Genomic DNA, 23232 nt, shown 5'->3' on the forward strand with positions numbered 1-23232 from the left:
ATGATAGCTGCTTGTCGTTTAAAACTCATGTAAGAAATATAAATAATGAAGTATAGAGAAACTTAGGCTTGGTAGTAAGAATAGGTAGAAACTTCAATACGATGCATGTGTTCGAGACATTGTACACATTTTTCGTGCGGTCGAATTTAGGATATGCCAGCCAAATATGGAACCCAAATCATGTTACCTACTAGATAGAGACGATACAGATTAACTTCGTAAGATACCTGACAATTTGATTCTGCTGCTACTCTAGTAGCAAATTTTCATTTTGAAACCCGTGAGCAAAGGAGAAGCATTCTTGATGTATTATTTTTATTCAAAATCATTAACAATGAGATAGATGTTAGGAACTAACAAATAAGATTCATCTTCAGGTTTCTATCTTAGAAACTAAGCTAGCAAACACAGATTTCTTTTGCTGTCAGAAAGCTAAGACGAACGTACTAATGAAGTCTCCTATGTGGCGAATATGTACTTCTTATAACAGGTAGAGCAAGGTAAATAAAAGTTAAGATATCGGTAGTATGTCTGCAATCGATTTGAGAGCTAACTTATTGAACCACTTTAGAATACTATACAGAATACTGTAATTGGGCCCTAAAGGCCTGTTATATGAACACAATTTCTAGTTGAGAGTCTCAGTAACAGGAGTGACACGTGCAGATCAACACATTACTTTCACATACAAACAGTACATAATCAAAATACGTAGTTCTACAAAAGGAAAAATTTCTTAAAAACACGAACATAAGGGTAATAACACGGGGTCATTAAAACGTAGCGCGATTTGCAATTACCATTTGGGTATTTTAGTGAATTTTTACCTACTAATATGTATCCTAATCCGTCACTGAATACTTAACGAAGGGTAAATTAAAAGACAATTTTAATTATTTAATATTTTTATAGCAACAACGCCATACGCTGAACTACACACTTCTTTATATATATATTTATATATACTAGCTCGCATATGTAACAGAATAAGTACATAAAAAATAAGTTAAACATGTTTCTCATATAATATATATACACAATGCTGTAGCAACAAGACCCAAAAATGCATGGAGGGAAGTTCATACGTGAGACATGCGATCATACAAAATGAATGAGAACAAACAGGCACATATCAAATAGTATACAATGTTGTGATATTGATTTCAAATGTTTCGAAGCAGTGATTATGAATTGGAATGGTATGATAATCTTTTTCATCAAGAGTAGCATATCAAATATCAAATTTTCAAAAATGACGAACTGGACCCTTTATAACAAACTGGAAAACATGCATCAGTACATCATAAAAGTTCAATTCTTAATTACCTCTTTAAAAAATCTCATAATAAAGTTGTAAGAAAAGATTGTTAGCTGTATAAATGCAATATCAAGCTGCCAAGTGCTATTAAAACACGCCAGAAAGGAGACGTATGTCAAATCATTTAACTGTGATACAGAATATACTTATAACTGATTACATTAGCTATACACAACACAGACTTTACCCGGTTGCTTGTTCTTTCTTGCACAGCACACACTTCTATATTTGAGCTGCCACAGCATATAATGGCAAGATTACGTTAGTACAAACTTGAGAATAGGAGATCATATAGTAGTATAGTGGTGATACGACCTCAAAATTTGCTTTCCTCAGATATTGGGATTTTTCTGAATGAATGGTCAATTAACATATTTACAATGTTAATCACGTTCACTTAGTTTCACCATTTTTGAAACTATTAACACAAAGAAATCTATCATGTTGCACAATTGCACATGCTGCACAATATACTTAATTACATTAATAATTCATATGATGTGATACATACCTACTAACTGTACATAATAAAAAATAATAAAAATCTTCTCCTTTAAACATCCAAAAGACATAAAATCTACACAAAGTTTAACGGCATTCCTCAGCTCTTTCTAAGAAAAACTGAAATAAAATCTTTAAGTTTCACGTCCCACGATTATACCGGCCAGACTAAAGGAGACAATGATGATAAGAATTGGATGAAAATGGTGGAATGAAAGACGTGTGAGAACCCCGAGAAAACCCACGCACACGTGCTACATAGAAGACAAATGTATGAGATCAATTATTTGTGCATCAAAATGATGAGATAAGATTGAAATTTAATAGTAAAATTTTCTTCTCTTTCGATTGTATGTGTAACGAAAAACCTTTGGTAAATACTTCTTAGCAAGATTCTCTTTTTTATGCAGCAGCATGTTTTCTTCAGATGTGTCAAAGAACTAAATCTTGAAATGAAATCTTTAGGCTTTACGTCTCACGGTTATGCCGGCTAGAATAAAGGAGACGGTGATTATGAGAAATGAATGAAATGGTGGAGTGAAAAGTGGGAGGAAACGGGCGAACCCCAAGCAAACCCACGCACACGGTGATTGTCGACCAGAAAGCTCACTTGGCACAAAGTGGGATCGAACCAAGGACCCCATGCATCAGAGGTGAAGGCTCTACCACTGAGCCACCGCGGCCTCATGTGCCAAAAATGATGTGAGGAGTGCCTCGAAACTGTACGCAGGTTTGATGTCTTTTGGCTGTTTTAAGGCACGAGAATTCTTTTGTTCACATTTAACAGTTAAATTGCTTACTCCTTCGTTTACGTAAGAATTTATAAAGCAAACAGAAAATGTTTTTAATTTTGCGATAATTTTCTAGAAGTATACCACAAAACATCTGACTAAAGGATTTCTACTTAGGACTGTAAAAGTTGACTCAAATTTCCATTCCACGACAAAATTAAACCGATGTTAGTGTAGTTTTCTGTAATCCCACGAAAATATGGCTCTTTGCCAAGACTTATGTATTATTCTGAGACTTAATTCACTCAGTTTTTATTTATACGTACACTATTCAGGTGTAAAATGCTGAAAATTACGTGCTATAATCATTATAATGAGAATTCTAACAAGAACCTTATCACAATTGCGGTCAACAAAGTTACTAGCATTATATACTGTAAAAATTTTAACTAAGATTGAAACAAGTTTCGAGTAATCCTATAACTTAACTTATTTGAAAGACGTTAACTCCAATTACTCAATTCGAAATTTCACTATCTATTCAGTACTTCTAGATAATCATTATACAAACTTGTTCAACTAATTCGTTAACCCTTCTTAAGTAAATGGAGCGTAGACATTCATTTAATGCCTGCACTTCGAACTTCTTGAGTTATACAAAATTCATCATCACACATTAAGGAAGAATTTGCACAATAGAACTAAGTGCACACACTTCTATACCATAATTCTTTAATTATGGTCAGTACTTCTACAAGGAGTACATATTGTCAACAATACCCTCATTTCTCTACCAATCATCATTTTTTTAAAAATAACAAACACTAAAAACTGCTTTCCACTTAATTAGTGGGTCGGTGTTGGAAATTAGTACTATTATTCAAATATAAATTTAATAAATCACATTGTTTATACTTTCTATTTATTTGTTAAAAATTTACCTAATTAAACCCCACTAATACTTAAAGGTCATATAGTTGCAGCCGCAAACCTCTTATCATCATCAGTGGCGATATAAAAAAAATCTCCAAATCTTAATATTATGCAGTACTGACTTATACCTCTTTGTACAAAAAATATACTGTTGGTATGGGTATAAACTTGTATTACTTGGCACTGATGAAGAAAGAGAACTACCTGCTGAAAACTGAAAGTATGAAAAATGGGAAAACGACGGTTAACTATAATACTGAATTTTCCAACTGTAAAACTTCACACTAAGAAAAGGATGAAATTAGATTAAGACATTGATTTCAAACATCTTGGTAAATTTAGAACTGCACTTCAATATTTGCACTAAATTTCTCACCTTGTAACCTAAAAGTGAGACCTTCAGTCTTACGTTATTCATATTTTTAATTTTTTTTTTTTTTTTTAACAGTTGGTTCTCATTTCATCACCAGTGCCAAGTAATTCAAGTGATTCACAAGTTTTCATCCATATCAACAATATATTTTCAGTGCAAAAAAGTAGAAGGCAACATTTTATAATGTAAACTGCAAACTGTGCTTTGTATCTTAAGTTTCTCCACTGATGATGATGACAGTTTGTCGTTGAAACCATATGATCTGAAAGTATTAGTGGCGCTTAATTAGGTAAGTTTCTGACAATTCAAATATACGTCCATTTATCTCTTTAAGCTATTTTTCCAGTTTACTTATTTTTTTATTACCGTAACATTTCACATTCTCTAAATTTTACCCAACTTTTAGCCAGAACTACTCGCAAATTCTAAATCAAGAAACTACAAGCATGCTTTATTTAAGGTAAATACAAAAATATATGTTAATATTTTCTTCAGCATTTACAATTATAAGTTTTATTTATTTTCATCAATTTATTAGGATAAGGCAGAGTCAATTAATGGCACGTAAGTTACACGAAATTTCATGTTTTAGTGAAGAGCGAAAAAAAGTATATATGTAGATAAGAATTACTTCTGTTAATGGTCTAGCGAACAGATTGCTGTTTACGTGTTCGATTCACTACGAACCTTCTTCTGCTTAAAACCAAATGAATCTTGAATTCTGACAATTTATCGAAACTGAGTAAACTAGCCTTCTTACCAAGTTCAGTTCAGCTTTCCATACTGGAAAAAACTATTTTTTTTTTTTTTTTTTTTTTTTTAGTTTAACATCTCATGGGTGATTAATGGAAAAGAAGGATTGTGAAATTAAATTATTATGCTCTCCCATTGGGAATCGAACCCGGGACTACGCACACCAAAGGCAGACGCGCTAGCCACCAGAGGGGAAGACTTTTTCAGATTGGAAATTAGCTTAATTAAAGTAGAGTTCTCTTTATTTCAGTTGTGTTCCTTGCATGAATTTGGCAGTGCAATTAACCGGTATCTAAAATGAAATAAAATCATTTTTTTTTTTTTTTTTTGTGTACATTATTTACGATTCATTTTAGCAATGAAAACTGGATCTCAATACTTTTATTATTCAAGAACCCTATCCTACAGGAAGACAAAAAGTACCCTCTTATTTCTGAACTGAAACATTGAAAGAAATAATTGTTTTGAGTTTATAACCTGTTTCTTCAACGGATAACATAAACTTTAAGATAGTTTACATTTCATAAAGTCAGCAACAGAAATCAAAGCAGCTACCCTCAACAATGAACTACAAGTACTTTCCATACAAATTAAGAAATCCTTCATTTTACAGAAAACTGTTTATCATTTATAGATATATCTGCCTATTCTCTGCTGTTTCTAAGAAACATACGTTATTATTCACGCAGCTTGAAAGAATCAAGATTCAGTCTTTAGAATGATCAATTTCCATTATGCATTTCTTGTTTTAACTTAAAAAAAAAAAAAAAAAAAAAAAAAAAAAAAAAAAAAAAAAAACCCTTCAAAATTAAGCTGCGGAATTCACACAGTGTACATTCTTCTAACACAAAATTCAAATTTAATATCATCATCAATAAAACATCATACACCGAGTGTGCTTATGTCATCATTTCAGGGGTCATTTTTTTCAGTGCCTTCTGGAGTTATATTTTGTAAAACAGAGCTTGAATTTTACGACAAGATATTCACAACACAAGATACTACTGAATGAAGGCAATAACTTAAATAAAATTATAACAGAGAAATACGTCATTTTTACTTCATATACAATATAAAAATTTATATAAAACTTAAAAATAATCATGCCACAGTTCATATTACATTGAATTCTTTTTTTCTTCAGCGATACATTTTTAAAAAATGAAGACAAATTGAAGAATATATGAAAGTAAATTAAACAGTTGGTTTTCTGTACAAGAAAGCTTCCAAGTTTTTTAAACAGACAGCAACAAAAGCATAAAACGAGATAAGAACTAGAAGATTTCAATCTACTTTAAAGTGTGTGGACAAGACACGAGTAAATCGATAAAAGAACGCTAAAAGTTTTCCTGGTATAATTTGAGTAAATTTCCACGGAAAACTCCATTTCTTCAAAGTTGAGAAAGATACTGTTTTAATCTCGCTCCCTCCCTACTGCCTTTATAACATTTTTGAAAAATCACACGTTAGACATATATATTTATTATTATTATTATTATTATTATTTAATGCTGCGCTTGTATCCTGGATCTTGATATGTCCCATTTGGACCAAAATTACTTCGCATGACTTATTCACGAAGTTTGAAAAATGTAACTAACTATACCAGTTCTTTGAGGCTGAAGTGGACGGATATGAGTTTCTTGTCTTCGCATCATTTTTCTATAGTCATACCCAAAAATTCATTTCCTTAGATTGTTTTCTTTCGGATGTTTGACACGATTTCCTATATATGAAAGAGAAAATTCTTTACATGCAGAAATTTACTCCGATCCCATCAGAAATAATTGATACAAACAATGTTGTTAAGAAAAAACGTTGCTGTGCAACTTCTCTTCAGTCGTTCAACAACTTCTCTAATTATCTAGCAGTAAGCAAAAAAATAAACCTAGTTTTGGGTGAAAGTAAACATAATTTCAGTATAGCTATAGCGAAAAACCGCCCAATTAGAAGTTCTTTATCTGATTTGAGATATGATATGTATTTAGTTAAGATTCAAACAAGATGAATTCGTATAAAGTTGTGGTACAAAGTAATTCAAACAAACTTTGACACCATGAAAAAACAGAAGAGTACATGAAGACTGCTACAAAGACACGTAGTTTACACTGACAGATAGTGAAGGAAGAAGAAAAGACACGATTTTAAAAAGAACACAACAACAAGAAAACGTAAGATTTTTGCAAGTATATGTTGTCTAACAGTGCTATTAATACTCTCCTAATTTTCATATTTCTTTCGCTACTTATTTTACATAAATCTTAAAGCAACCACACGGGAAACTGATTATAGTTATCGGGTTAATGCGAAAATGTTTAATGTTAAAATGTAAAACCAGCTTCTGTTCAATGCTAAGGCAGTTCTTTTCTGCACGAAATTACACTTATTACTGAAGTTGAAAAGAAGTCAAAGTAATATGAATGCGGCAAAAGAGCAGTCAGTACACGCAAGTTAACAAATAAATAAATTAAGAACAGATATTTACAGATGCGACCTTATGAGACAAAAATCGCGTTACACCAACTCGTTCCGACTGGTTTTATTTCTTTCTTCTGAACTAATTACTATCAGTACTAGTAAAACAAATACATTTCAACCCGTTCTTAATTCATATTTACATACGCCAATAAACTACTTTCATATCTTTACTGGATCGGATTAAGAAATAAAAACAATTTTCGCCTGTAATTACCATAACGAAGGGTTTTTCAAGTTGAATAAATTTCTAAAAATAGAAAAAAAGTTTTCAGATTTAGAGGAGCTGTTCGATGGATACAGCTAGTAACAGCATATTCTATTATATAAGCTATTCATTTTCAACATTACTTTGCTTATTCATAGAACATCATAAAACAAGAAACTTTTAATATCTAGTATGTGAGCTTCAAGTGTTTTACACAACATTATACTGTATTATATGCAGTACATGTCTCGAATTTCAGAAATTTCTTTTCTCTCTGTGAACAGACAAAATGATGCTTACACCCAGGTTACTAGAGATGATTATAACTATGCTTTCACAACAGTAACACTGTGACCTATAATCTATGATTTCTAATCACGAATTTACATATGTAAACACATTTTTTTCTACATTTACTGCACCGACCCACTTAATGATAAATAATAAATACATTTATTTTCTATAATTCTTTTTTTTTCTCACATAAATAAAAGACAGTACATTTACAAATGAGTACTTTTATTGCAATAATTCTAGCAGAACTATATGCATATGTTGAAGCACCATAAGCAACCTGCCCTTACCAGCACTTACCTTTCCTTTGTACTGAAACACATTCAAACATTACAAATAAAATTTATTATCCATATTTAATGTATCCAGATATAACGATTGCCATTAAGATAAGGCAAAGTGATACAACAAACTCATTCAACTTTCTTTGATACTGAATCTACTAAATATTTTCTCCACCAAAGTCTATTCTAGTACGAATGGGTCCCATGCACATCTGAAATACTTGAGTGTCTAATTCTATGGTCATGATATAGGGGATTTCGAATGAACAGAAACACAGTTACAAGAGATTGAAAATTTGACTTCTTTCAAAAGCCCTTATTTCGAAAAATTGCTTAGATGTCTACCTCATCCAATCAGAGATGGCTTTCAATAGATGCAAATATCAAAATGCCGTTTACAGAAATTTGGTATCTTAAATCGTTCTGGACATAAGATAAAACACTAAAAAGTTTATAACACTGCTGAAAATTCTGTCTGGCACAAAAGGAAAGCAACAAGCGTTTTCTAAAAAGTTTTCATAAGTACGCCAATTTAAGCACTATAGCAAATTTTACCCTTTTTTTTCATATCTCCGGAACAGTTTGAAAAAATGAAATCTTTAAGTTTAACGTCCACAGTTATGTCGGCTAGGCTAAAGAAGACGGTTATGTGAAATGAATGAAATGGTGGAATTAAGAAAGTGGAAGGACACGGGAGAACCCACAGAAACCCAGCACACGGTATCTGTCCACCACAAAGCTCACTTGGCGCGAGCTGGAATCGAACCAAGAACCCCATACACGCAGAGCTTAACGCTCTACCACTGAGCCATCGCGACCCCAGAACAGTTTGAGATATTGAATTGCTGTAAACGGTTTGATGATTTTTAGGTCTCATTCAAAACCACCTGCTTACATTGGATGTGATACTTACCTACGTAGATTTTTCGAAATAAAGTCGTATGAAGAAAGTAAACATTTCAATTAATTGTAACTTCGTTTCTATTTGTTCGAAATACATCATATGATGACCGTAGTATTCAACACTAACGTACTTTGGATATCAGTTGCTCCATCTATCTTACTTGTATTATTACTGTTATAGAAGGCTCCAAAATTTGGTACTTTTTAAATATAATTCTGATATAGTTAGTGTCCTTAGTTTGCAACACTGCATAAAAAGGATGCGTTTAATATGTAAATTTGAAATATGTAATAAGCTGACGCAATGTCACTTGAAAAAAAAAAAGTACTACTTTATGTTTGGTTGACAGCACACTGTAAATCTGGTTGTATCCCAGTATACGTCAAACAATGTTCGCTGTCGATAATTGGATAACACCAAGTTCCATCGTTTTGTATCTATTAATTTAAAAGTTACAAGGGCGTATCAAGATAAATGTTCCATCCTGTATATTTGAATTATGAAATGTAACCCATTACATTATGTTTTGAATATCATGTTCAATGTTTTCCTCTGATTTGATGGGTGGAATGGACTACTCTGCACTTCTGTTCTGTACGAACTGGCCGTTCACATCATGTAATCTCTATCCTCTGGATCTATGGGGTTCTAAAGTCTCACGTCTATGAAAATAAGCCACAAACAATTCGCGAACTGAAAGGAAACAATGAACACATCATTGCGAATTTACCACGCAATATGTGTGCAAAAGTGGTGCAAAATTGAACCTTCCGAATCCCGAAGCAAAGGAGGATATTCGAACGACATTACTTTCAAAGAATAATGCCATTAATTAATTTTCACAACAAATAAAATGACAAAATTAACAAGGAACATTTCATTCAAGACGGACAGTTGCACAATTATATTCCGAACTTTATAATTACTATTGGATCTGCTGTTAACTCATATCGATTGCCAAGTTTTTATTATTATTTTCAAGCCTACATGCACGTTTACAACTAGAGCCCGGATGTTTGATGGAAAGTCACGGTAATAACAAAAAAGTTCATCTGAGAGTCAATTCCAAATAATTGTATCTTATCTATTTTCTAATACTCCCAATATTTTATCTATTGTCCTTGCCTCTTTTATATATAATCTGAAAAAAATGCCTATCTGTTCCTGCCACTTACGGGAAGTTTCCACAGGTGAATATATTGGCATTGAACTTACAAGTGCAGTTGTAACGAACTTAGATAAGCTGTTGACAATTCACTGGCCTTAAAACACAGTTTCTCAATCTTTCATAGCGTAGTAAAATCACTCGTGTACTTATACTGTATAACAAGGAAATTTATATGTTTATTAAAGAAGAATAGAAATTTTCGGTATCTTTTACTATTTTTAAATTTGCAATTATTATTATTATTTTTAAAGAATTTTTCTTTGTGGTCAATGTTATTATTCTTCGAAACCAATATATATCAATCTATATTTGCTTGCATAAGGCAAGCATGAGAAGCGGAATCGACCTTTCAATACACAGTAATAACAAGAACAATATCAAAATGGTGTTCCAAAAAAAAAAAAAAAATAAAATAAAATAAAATAAAATAAAATAAAATAAAATAAAATAAAATAAAGTACGCATCGGAACCGAAACCAAGCAATGACTACCCTTCCCTCGACAGATTTCCCAGTTTTCTGTCCATCGTCGCATATGATACGGTTTCTGCCTCAAAGTTATCCATTAAAACATATACATATTAACTTTTTATGAAATACCACTATACGTACCTCATTCAGTGATGATTCTTGTCGAATATTTTATAACTAGATCACCTTTCAACATTCCTTTTCTCCTTAGTATGTTTGTCAAAACACTTAATGGATCACATGCATAATGTAATTTTCTAATGTCCTGAAAAATCTATCTCTACAAACAGAGAGACTGATCAAAATAAGTAGCAGTCATTGTCAATTATTCTAAAGAATTTCCGCCGTAGTCCACGGGAATAGAATTTGCAGAGAAATATTCAAGAAACAGTTAGAAAATAAAATACAATTTAAAAAAAGTCTCAATGCACAATTTTACATTCTCGTTGTCTTTCTTTTGTGTGTAACTTTCCTTCTACTTTCTGTATTTATTATTCAGCTTCATAGTGGTTACTTTCTAATCAGATTCTTTAGTTCCTAAATACATGTACTACTGTAGAAGAAACCAAGCAGCTTGTCGAAAATTTTCTAGTGATAAAGAAACTCAATGACAATCATCATGGAATAAGGTACTACAGTATGACCTGATTCTTTAAACTTCAGTAGGATTAGTGAATATTTTATGATGATATTGAAGAAATTCATTTAAAGTTCTCATGCCAGAGCAGAAATTTCATACATAACACGTTACAGTATCTCCATATTGTGTATATTCTAAGGACGTCATTCACTTATCATGTCAATGAAAAATATTCTTTCACACGATCAAGAGTCGTTTAATATATAACACACATAAGTTCAACACATAGTATATTATTAATAAAGCATATATTTGAGCATGACGCTGCAACTATAGAAGAAATGCCTGTTCCCTTTCAGACGCCACTGAGATCAGAGAAAGTTGGACGAGATTGTTGTAAATCTCATAGCAAGGCCAAGTTTATTTTAATCACTCCATTGTAAATGTTAATTTAAGGCAATTTTACACGCTACAATAAAGAGTTAACTGACTAGCATTGAAGTAACAGTGCGCTTTACACAAAGCATTCTTTGATAGCTGGCATAACATTACAACACTGTCTTACAGTGACGTATCCAGGGTTCATGTTTTTATTTTTAAATTATATGAGTTGTATATGCCTACTGAGGAAAGAACAAGCACAGAAAATATTTGTAACTAATACTCATGTATATACAGTAATGGACCTAGGAATTCTAAGCGGATTTTTATATTCCTAGTATAATTTTGACAATCAATGCTGTTGCTTTCAACGGTAAAACAGTAAGCGAAGAAGAGCTTCGGATTCACAATTCCTTTTTAATTCAACTTACGCCTTTTTCCACACAAAACACTAAAATCAGCAATAAGTTATTAACATTTTAATGATCAGTACACACACAAACTCTCAACTTAGTGGTACCATGTGGCCCGCACAGCGTAGTCACTAACGCTCTCGTCTTTGGTGCGAGCGGTGTCGGGTTCGATTCCCGGTTTTCCTCATTCACAGCAGGCAAATGCCGGGGTGGTACCTAACATATAGGTCCCAGGCCGCTTCCTTCCTTCCCTTTTCCCGGATAGTGTGCTCGTTAAGGGATGTGAAGGGCTAACATGGCCATAGATGCCGAAAGCCCAGAAATCTAATTCCTAAATCCTTAGTGGTACCAACACAAAAGCAAACGTAACACGCATTAAAAGTCACATCAAGGATTGCTTTTACATTGCTTTTACCACAAGCTGAGAACTGGTGTATGTACTGATCATTAAAATGTTAATAACTTGTTGCTGATTTTAGTGACTTCTGTCGAATAAGTTGAATTTTATAAAAAATCCTTTTAGAATTCCCAGGGGCACATTATAGGCGATTGTTAATCTTAACAAAATGTGCAAGATAATGTTAAAGAATTGGAAATATCTTATTTCGACATATGCATAAGCCAATACTTAATCTGTTTTTAAGAAATGGAATGTTAATTCAATCTACAATAATATCCTAAAAAGAATGAAGAACATGCTATGTATTCTGTTGAACGTCAAATCGTGTAGTAGTAGTAGTAGTAGTAAAAAAAAAAAAGAAAAAAAAAGAAAAAAAAGCGAGGTTTGTTTCTATCGTTGATAGACGAATAATATACCTACAAAACAACTGGGGTAAACTTTAACATGCTCAACTAGTAACATAAAAAGAAAATTAGTGAGAATGAGGCTCACAGGTCTTAGTTCTAGAAGAATCTCACGTATTATAAAAATTCTTATTTGAATTATCAAAATGTACGTTAATCCTACTGGAAACAAAATTGATATTGAAATCAATGAATTTTCCATATAAGATTGATTTTAAGTAGTAATAATACGAGAAAGAAGATGCAGATGTGTAAAATGTTAAAGCAATATCATAGGAATTGACTACCTCTCTACTATGATAAAATTAAACACAATTTTTTTTTCAACAAAATACAATTTAAGAGGAGCAAAGTTTATCGGAAAGTTTAATTTTATCATTATTCTGCAGGCATGTTCAGTAACCAGTTTTTTTTTTTTTTCTGGCGGTACGCACTACCGGACCCCTTTTTTCTAATGCATTTAAAAAGATGCTAATTCTCTATTTATTTATTTATTTATTATTTTTTTCGTATTTATAAAATGAATATTTCAATATATATCGATTCAAAGACTGGAAGAAAACTATATTACATAAGGTAATGCTATCAATACATGGCAATATATTCTTGCACTTGTTTAGATTTTGACGATTTCCTTTTTAACCAGTCAGAACACGTAGAGCAGTGGTTCTCAACCTAATTTCTATCACGACCCACATTTTATCACATCCTCTTGCCAGCGACCCTCTTATAATTTCTGGTTTGTAATAAGCTTGTATTGAATTTTTAATATATCTAGTGAGGAGATCTCACGATATCCATCTATTTCCATTATAGTAAAATCCATTTCTTGTATATACTGGATACAGTAACTTTCCTAAAAGCGAATGGATTGAAACCAAATTTGGTCAGTTCATTCATATTACAAATATCGAATCCGATCCGTCATACTCTTTCAAAATGGAGGCTGTTTGAAAATTTTGAAACTTCGTAACTCCCTTAATTTTGAGTCACATCATAAAAAATAAAGTGATTTCTAATTTTTGTTAAAAAGGTTACTGAGCATTTTAAATGACTTCATAGTGTACGTCCGCACTAGTGAAATCACACCATGCTCAGGTATCTCATTAGCTTTCAATTTTAATTGTATTTCAATATGCAAGTTTTGTTGCATTTGTATTTTTCTGATATTTTAATATGCAGTTCTCATTAGTTTCATATCGTAACTCTCTCATTTAAATGGATTTTTAAACAACTCTGCACCTGTTAAAAATGTTTAGTAGGCCTTTTTTGTTGTTCTTAACAGCATGTATAAAAATAAAAATATGCCTATCAGAACAAAACTCAAAATAATATTTAAAAATATTCTCTGGTACTAGATTCTAATTACATTTCTCTCTTCCTCTTATCTTTTCGATCCCGACCCCCATCGAACCCTATCGCGACCCCCAGGTTGAGAAACCCTGACGTACAGTAACAAACGTGTTGAGTACTGGCATCTAATTCTTCCAAGAAGAGAAAAGGAAGAAAAAAAAAAAAAAAAAAAAACACTACCAGTATCTAATGTAGACAGGAAGTAGTGTTCCACGTTTGTATACACATATGGCTTGCTTTCTATTCCTGCAATCGCTTCCAGCACGAAATATACTTTCATATTTTCTATAAAATATAATATAATATTTTGCGAATATATTCTGACGAATTTTAATATAGGCATTATAATAAATAGTTAAATCTATTAGGTCAATTATTGACCTAGCACTTTTTAGTATTTTTTCAAAGTATAGGAAACGACAGCTTATAGCGAACTCGGCTTTAAAATATTTGAATATTTACTAAGCTCTCTAAAATGGGGCAAGAAATTTCTGATCACCGTTCCCGATCAAATATTTCAATTTGCTGATACGATTTGGTCTTTACTTTGTTCGCCTTTAAATTGCGAAGAAAGATGGCGACCAAACTTTTTGATCTGGCTATTGGATTTAGATCTGAAATTTCGTAAGCATTTTTCATTTATTCTGGGTAAGAAATTTGTCTTCCAATAAATTGTAATATCAAATATGGAAGTGATAAGTACTTTAAGATATAGTTATTTGTAAGACTGAAATTGTTATAAGTTTCTATGTAATGTGATTTTTATTTTCCATTGTTCCGAGAGAATAAACAAATCCTCAGAGAGTAATTGGTATTTGCTATTAAGGCATCTAAGACAAATGTAGAGATATCTTGTAAGTTAATTTTACTCTCAACAATTGAAAACTGAGTTTTATGAAAACTAAATAACTACCAAAAGGCATCAAAATAGAATCAAAATTTAATAGTTTGTCAAAGTGTGTGTGTGTGTGTGTATTTAACTGCTACCATGCACAAATTTAAATTTTAACATAATACTCCTTGTAGAATGTACGTGTTGATATGAATTTGAATACAGACGATAAACAGAGAGAGCTATATATAACAATATAGTTGTTTCAACTAAAAATACATAATAACAATGATTCAGAGAGCTTTATTTTGTACTAATAGGTGAAAAATAAATTGTGCCAATCAATCAAGCTGTAACATGTAAATTATGACATTACATGTATTGATAAGAGAGAAACTACATTCCCTGGCTACGTCACTGTTGTGCGCGTACGCATTTTCCAACTGTTGATAACACAAGAAAGCAATAAGTTTGCTTTCTTCAATCTTCCTTTCTCTTCTTTAGAGACGAACACAGCCACGGAATCGTCGCAAGCATCAAGTACACTAAGAGAGCAACTAACAGATAATGACATACATAAAATATACGGGCATCACTTCCAGGTATATACTTCTCCAGCTGATTCTCACCAATGACGAGTAAACTAGTGCAGATGACCTTAGCGGCGATATATGACATGTTATCAGGCTCCTTATCGTCTTCATTCATGCCACGGGAATGTCGAGCACTGAGGGCGAGGGAGAGGCCGAGGGCAGTTCCACAATCCCTCACTAATGAATACAGAGGAGTTGTACTGACATGGATGTAGTTAATGTTAGAACACCATTTGAACGCTAGATGAATCGACCATTGAGGGTCAATGCCAAAAGCTTTCTGAGTCCAATAGAAAGCAAATGAAGTAGCTATCATCCCGAGGCTAAGTTTAAGAGCTGTTCCCCGAGAGATCACCTGCAACTCATTCATCTTACTCGCCACATACTTTGCTACTATAATACCTAACAAATAAAATAATAGCATTAGTAGATTAGCAACACATAAGACCTCATTTTGTAAACTTACAAGAACTCTAGTGAATACGGGAAATTAAAATTGTTTGTTGAAGTTTAGTCCCTTTGGAGCGCTGAGGCTATACGAGACATGGACCAATAGTTTAAGGTAAAATCCGAACCACCGTAAATGCGTTTAATGCTCTCCAACTGGAAATCGAACCTTGGATCATATGCACCAAAGACACGCACACTAACCATTAGACCATGAGGATGGCTACGAGTCAAAATTGACGATCTAGTGTGGGCTCCGAACCATAAGCGGGGCTTCAATCAGGTGAGGTGGCCTGCAGCGCAGACCATTATGTAAGGCAATCCCAAACTAGAAGAGAGCAGTATTACAGAATTATGGCACCGTTCTCGGCGGAATGTGTCATGGAATCTAATTCCAGCCACAAACTGCACCCATTTACGGGAAGTGATCAGAAAGTAAGGTTACAAAATCTGCAGTGAAAAATGTATATTATTTCATACAACAAATACAGCCAACATAATGCCCACATGAGTTATTTTTCGACATAGTCTCACTTCAGGCACCTATCGCATCATGGGATGAGTTTGAAGATTTCCTCCTGGTACAGATAATGTTCTTGGGTGTTCAGCCACGTTGATACGAAGTGTTTCACTTCCTCGCCTGAAGCGAAGCGACGATCTCCTAGGTGCTCCTTAAAGTGCGGGAACAAGTAAAAGTCCCAATGCCGTAACATGATCTTCCTGTTGTCTTGAATCAGCTTCTTCACGCGAGCAGTGTTCTAATCTGTTGATGTCGTTCTAGGTCGGCCACTGCGTTCCGCATCGGTGACGTTTTCTCTACCAACCTCAAACTTTCGACAACAGTCTGCGACATGCTGGCGAGACATTACAATCTCTCGCCGTAAACCTCTACCAGATGCTGGTAAATTTCAGCCACGGTTACAAGTTTCAACCACAGAAAGAATAACTGAGTAGTTCAGTTCTCCAAACGAGTTGCCATTTATGTCTACCTACAACTAGCGCCGTAGGTAGCGGGTGGCTGAAACTGCAAAATTGCCAACTCCACGTACTAAAATTGCCGCATGCTCCTTATTTTCCTGTAACAGACGAAACTCCAGAAATATCGACCTTGTAACCTTAGTTTCTGATCCTCCTTCGTACAAACTAGAGAATAAGAAACAGGGTTTTGCGAATTCAAAAATTTTAATATGAAATCACATGACAATCAAGCATGTAAAAAAATCCACTGTTTCTGGCAAAGTAAAATGTCTAAGCAAATTGAAATAATGTTAAATGAATACGCTGTTACTTTGTTTTAGGTTGGATTATAATATGTAGAGATAAAGTACATATTAGGTAAGGTGTGTGACACATTAACAACTTAACAACTTCTCGAAGTTTTATATATGTTTTTCTTAATTTTCATTTGATCTGACAATGCAACTTATGACAAAGTAGGTCATTGTTTTTCCGCGACTCTTTTCAGCACCATAGCTAAATGAGATGTTGGACAACTTAATGTGGCATCTGAACCACAGCACATAAATTCACACTGGAAATAGAACTCATTCTTCTCCGTCACGTAGCGTACACAACCGTTGAAAAGAGTGTAAAAACAAAGTAGAGATATTACCTTACACAACAAACTACTACAAATGAACAGAAATAACATATACCACTTACCACATATAAATCCGAGAATACATTGATGGGGAAAATGGGCGGCTATGAAAATTCTTGATGCGGCAACCAGTAACAAAAAGATCACGTATGCCGCCCACAAAAGGCTTTGAACCATTATCTGACCTTTGTGACTGAAACAATAAAAGACAACTAATATTCAAATACAATACATCAATAACAACTATAGATCAATATCTGCTACGACTTCTCACATTTTGTTAATTTGGTGTACTCTTTCGTACATCAAGGATATATCCAATGTAACAAAATAATAATAATAATAATAATAATAATAATAATAATAATAATAATAATAATAATATAAAAGAATTCACAAAATAATAAAACAAGAAAAGAAACTCATCATTAGAGAAGATGTTGCCCTTGTCCACTTACGATCAATACTACTGAAATATTGTCTGGTTTAAAGGTCAAAGGAAATTTACAAGCATGCAAGTTGCCGATAAGTCCTAGTTTCTATATAAATGAAATGAAATCTTTCACGTCCCACGATTATGCCGGTTAGGCTAAAGGAGACGGTGATGATGATTAATGAATGAAATGGTGGAATGAAGAAAGTGGGAGGAAACGGGAGAACCCCGAGAAAACCCACGCACACGGCGTTTGTCCACCACAAGGTTCACTTGGCGGGGGCTGGGATCGAACCCGGGACCCCAAGCACCAGAGGTGAACGCTCTACCACTCAGCCACCGCGGCTCCCTAGTTTCTATACATGATAATATCCTTACACTGTACAATACTCCTACTAAGACGATGATTAGAAAAAGTGTACTAAACGCAGAGGAAAAAATAAAAATAAATCGATAAAAATACTTAGTAATGTCTTTTGAGTTAATGGTGACGGATGCTTACTGAAAGTGAATGATCATGAAATAATTGGTGGAACGAGAATGTGGGAGAACCCTCAGAAAACCCACGGATATAAACTCACGTAGTACGGATTCGAACCAGAAGTTTCATTTTTCCTAACTGCTCAATTCTTTATCTATTATTATTATAACGTTTCCGTCAACAATGAACAAAACAAAAGGAGTTAAAAATACTGTAAATAACTTCACATGTATAGTGAGCGCTCAAAGCTATCTGTATTTAGTTAAGAAGGCTTTCAGACAGAATGTTATAAAAATTAAAACACTATATGATTTCTTATTTTTTAATAATAATAATAATAATAATAATAATAATAATAATAATAATAATAATAATAATAATAATAATCTATACGCAGCGCATCATTCACATATGAGCATGAATCTCCATGTCATTTCTCACAACATCTGTACATGTCACTTTACAGACATGTCAAGGACGTCTTGATAAAAATCACCAAGGAGTATCATAAAGGGGAGATATTTTCAATTATTTTTTTCAATATCTCGCATCGGTTGCAAGATTTGAGCCTACATCCAGTTGGAGTTTCTAATTCATGTATGATCAGTGTTTTCTTTCTTCTTGCATGCATTATGTAATAAGCAAATACATTATACACACAATAAATTATCATGTCAATGATATATGGTGTTCATTGGACAAAAAACACTAAATAATATAGATTTATCTTAGACTGGAGAAATGGTTTTCCTTCGTTTTTCATTATCATTTGGCCATGAATCAAACGCCTGAGAGATATACAACCTCGATAAACAAAAATGTGGTGTTGGAATGTATAACTTCAGGATATGATGCTTTACTTTTCTAAAATTTCAACACACAGTGTGACCGTAAAAATGTAATAAAGAAATAACGGCCACGTTTTTTATATATTCAATTAGAACTGAACAATCTACACAAAATTTGCAATCCACCAATGAAAACGGCATCTTTCTAGAGCCTATGGTTCCCGTGAACTCACTGTCGAAAGGATTGGCCACAAACATATAAACGCCCAGAAATATATAAACTTTTCTTGACAAAAACATATAAACCAAGCATTTTAATATATAGACTAGTTGAACCTGCCCTGTCTACTCAGCGCATCGTTCTATTATGACCATGAATCTCCTTTCCACTGTGCATGTCTCCTTACTCACACAAGTAAAGGAAGGAGACTCACAAAGGAAGTGAATTGCTATGTATAGATATTGGAACGAGTTTGTACCAAATTTGTAGAAGTAACGCAATATCATGTGGAAATATTTTTTTTCTAATAAATCCAGAACCGTCCGAGTAAGCCTCATTGCGTCTCTTGAAGCCTTTGAAGTTGACAGCATGCAATAGGTTTTGTCAATCAGATTTAAGCAATGCGTCTTCAATGTCTGTCAACCCGCCATATGTAGCTTCTCTACTGGTTGCCTAACACCATAGTTTCGGTCTGCAACAATGTTAATCTTATGGGCTCAAAGGCCCCTAAAAAGTTGAATAGAACAATAACGACAGGGTTTTTCGAAAGGATTGGGGACAAACATATAAACCTAGCATCTTAATATGTAGAGTAGCAGCAGTCAAATGACTTTAAGTCTGGCCAGAGCTGCCAACCTCAGAGAGCAAAATTATCAATTTTCATTTCTAAAATTATCGTATATTACAAAAAAATTTTATATTGGTTGTATATGTGATAATTGTAGAAACAAGCATAATATTACTAATAATATATAATAAACTTATTTAGCAATCTTCAGTTTTCAACTCCAAATCTTCGTCACTGTCCTCATTTTTTAAAATCCTTATTAACATTGCTGTACTTTGAACAACAACAATATTTTCATCCCCTCCTAAACACAATTGAATTTAAAGACTGCCATTTGCCAATTCGCAAATCGTTATCGATTTATTTGATAGGAAATGACTGTTAAAAACCTTAGTGTGTGTGTTTTATAATTATTTAGTGCGCATCTGCAATTTATTTGCTCATTCAAAGACTGAAAAAACGTGTGCGTTCTAAAATTATAGTATATTCACCTATTATCGTAAGAGCATTATCGTATGGTGGGCAAGCCTGGTCTGACCCACTGCGACTCATATACTCTGAGGTTCTGTACACAGATGCCATTTCGTGTGCAAAAGACTCAATACATTTTAGACTACCTGATATAGTGTTTTAGTGAATATGTTATTTTACAAATACAATAGAAATGCATTTCTTTATAAGCATGCGTAAACTAGTTGTCATAAATGCAGAAATACCATCATTTACAACCTACGTGAAATTTAACTTGAAAAGGAAAAATTTTGTTTCATTGGTGTGAAATTTGTCTCAGAAATACTAGGAGCACTGCAAGAGATCTATCACAAACCTCGTAAAAACGTGTATTTTTATGTTAGAACACAAGAGAAGAACCAACACATTTTTATTGCTCTAATTGTTGAATAAATTAACAACAATAGTGATGAAACAATAGTTACAAAAAATGTCAATTTAAGAGTAAAAAATAAAATACAAAATACAACAATGTTCCTTTATAACCATAGCAGCATTTTATTCATTTATTTTCATTTTCCCCTCATTGCTTACACTAACACTTTCTTTTAAATTTCCTTATTTTCTCATTTTCAACAATCCTCTACACACACACACACACACACACACACACACACACACACATTAGAATCCTTCTACTTTATCATTCTCTGGTCTGATAATAACAAATTCTTTGGTAAAATATCGCAGCAAAACCTTTGGCATTAAAGGAATTCCAAAGGGTTTGCTAAGTGAAATATCAAGGAATTTGCTAGAATCTGGTTCTCCGGCGTAAGATCGTATGGTGCATATGATCTTACGTCCTTCTCCAGTCATAAGTAGGCCCTCACAGAGGTAGAGATCTTGATGAGGTTGTGGGGCTTTCAACCAACATTTGCCTGCACCAACCTTCCTACTTTGCTTTGGATGAAAAATAATATCTTGTTTTTTTTTTTCTTTTTTTGCAGGAGAAAAGAAGTCCAGAGATATTTTAAAGATCATTATTCGTGGAAGACACAAGCAAAATATAGAACAGACCTGTGCTAAATAGAAGGAATATTACCTATTTGAAAGTTATGAATAAGAACAACATCGTATGGTATCTTTGAAGACACCGTGGCAATAAAAATCCATCTAAAACTCCAGAAGATTGAAGAATGAATACAAGTAACAATTTGTGACGACAGTAAAATAGAGGTGCTTGAAGGCGTTTAGAAGTGTACAGCTCATCAGTTTGGAGCTATGATGTAGTGCAACCCTAATCTATAGAATGGTACAACTTAGCCAGTTATTGGAGGGAAACATAAGTAAAAAAAACTAAAACAATTCATAAGCAGGACACAGTCGAAAATAGAACGCAAACTACAATTTCTTCAAACATCCTAGTATGAACTGAAGCGAAATCTAAACTTTCAGAGTAAAACCTCCCGAGCCCAAATCTCGCCTTAAAAATGCATACTTTTGGATATTCCGAATTTTGGATAATTCTAGCTTTATTCGTGATTAGTTGGATTTTCAATTAAGAAGTTAATTTACATCTTCCGAATTTGTTTGGCTATGAGTGACTTTACCTCGTTCTGGTGTAGTAAGTTAATATATCTTGCTTGAAAATGTTTTCTGGAGGAAGATTTTGAAATCATTCTAATCATGATGTTTCTAGATCTGAAAAAAAAAAAAAAAAAAAACTCTGAATAGTTTAGAATATTCCGCTATATAACATAATAATATAGATTACGAACCTTATATTGCTTGGAAAGACCATATGCTGTAGCATGGTAGTTATCAGCATAAAGCCTACAGCACTGGAGACCATTAAGTGACCTGATGGTGTACCTGGTCCTGTTTCACAAGTACCCGGAGCATGCAGAAGTTCAGGCCTCGTCAATTTTCCATACACTTCCGTCTCTCGCACCCACCAATACGGCCGGTGACCTCTTATTACCCTAGAAATTATAAACAAAATCACATTGCACATTTAAGCACTAACGAAAAGGAAAAGAAAGTAATTAATGCATTACATTGAGAAACAGTAATATGCTAATGCAGTTTCCTGATATGAAATGAAATCTTTCAATTTTAAGTCCACGGTTGTGCCGGGTAGGAGGCGATGATGATGAGAACGAATGAAATAGTAGAATGAAGAAAGTAAGAGGAAACAGGAGAATCCTGAGAAAGGCCACATACACACCGTTTGTTCACCAAAAACCTCATATGGCTCTAGAACTTGTGTTCGTATCATAAGACTTTGGTATGTATATCTGAAAGTTTAAGTAATCCTCTTGTTCCCTAAATTTGAAAAAAAAAAAAAAAAAAAAAAAAAAAAAATCAACTTGGAAGGTTTACTGAACTAGTTTATCTTCAATGATGATGCTTTATTATAACATACGGTCTTATTATTAGGCAGTAAGCACATGAGTTAATTTTCCTTTACAGGCCATGGAGCCCTTGAAACTACCACCTTAAATTTCGGGAGGAGATGCACATGACCTATCCTTAAATTTGACAATTGTCAAAAAGTAAAAACTAGTAACTGTTCCCTAGGACTCGAGTGTATAGGTTTGTAAGTTTGGATGGTCCATTTTCATACTTTAATGGGGATTAAAAAAGAACCAAAAGAATGTGTAAGCAAATACATTGGTTTATGTGAGGTGCGTGCATGGTTTTGACAATTTTTGTAGCCCCTTTAGATCTGGGTTTTAAGAAAGTCACCTTAAAGTGAAAAGCGAAGTACTTTAAGCTGTACAACTATGTCAATGTACTCTTCGAACCAGATTTATGAGCCATAATTTGGGAGTCTTACCTTGGTCTGGATCTTTACTTACGAGTTTGGACATCGGC

The 23232-nt window shown here is 33.4% G+C and overlaps 1 protein-coding gene across 1 annotated transcript in view; it reads right to left on the reverse strand.

Annotated features, from left to right (window-relative positions):
• Positions 1-887: 887 nt before the first annotated feature.
• G6P (Glucose-6-Phosphatase) overlaps positions 888-23232 on the reverse strand; it is a 38910-nt gene continuing 16565 nt past the window's right edge. Inside the window, exons 4-6 of the mRNA XM_081735657.1 lie at positions 22134-22337; positions 17478-17608; positions 888-15770 (exon numbers count right to left, since the gene is read on the reverse strand). Of these exons, the coding sequence (XP_081591783.1) occupies positions 15256-15770; positions 17478-17608; positions 22134-22337 (850 nt within the window). The 3' untranslated portion in view covers positions 888-15255. The remainder of the gene's footprint in view (positions 15771-17477; positions 17609-22133; positions 22338-23232) is intronic.

Source organism: Thermobia domestica, chromosome 13, assembly GCF_964235325.1.
Source record: "Thermobia domestica chromosome 13, izTheDome1.hap1.1, whole genome shotgun sequence".
In the NCBI taxonomy this organism is placed as follows: domain Eukaryota; kingdom Metazoa; phylum Arthropoda; class Insecta; order Zygentoma; family Lepismatidae; genus Thermobia; species Thermobia domestica.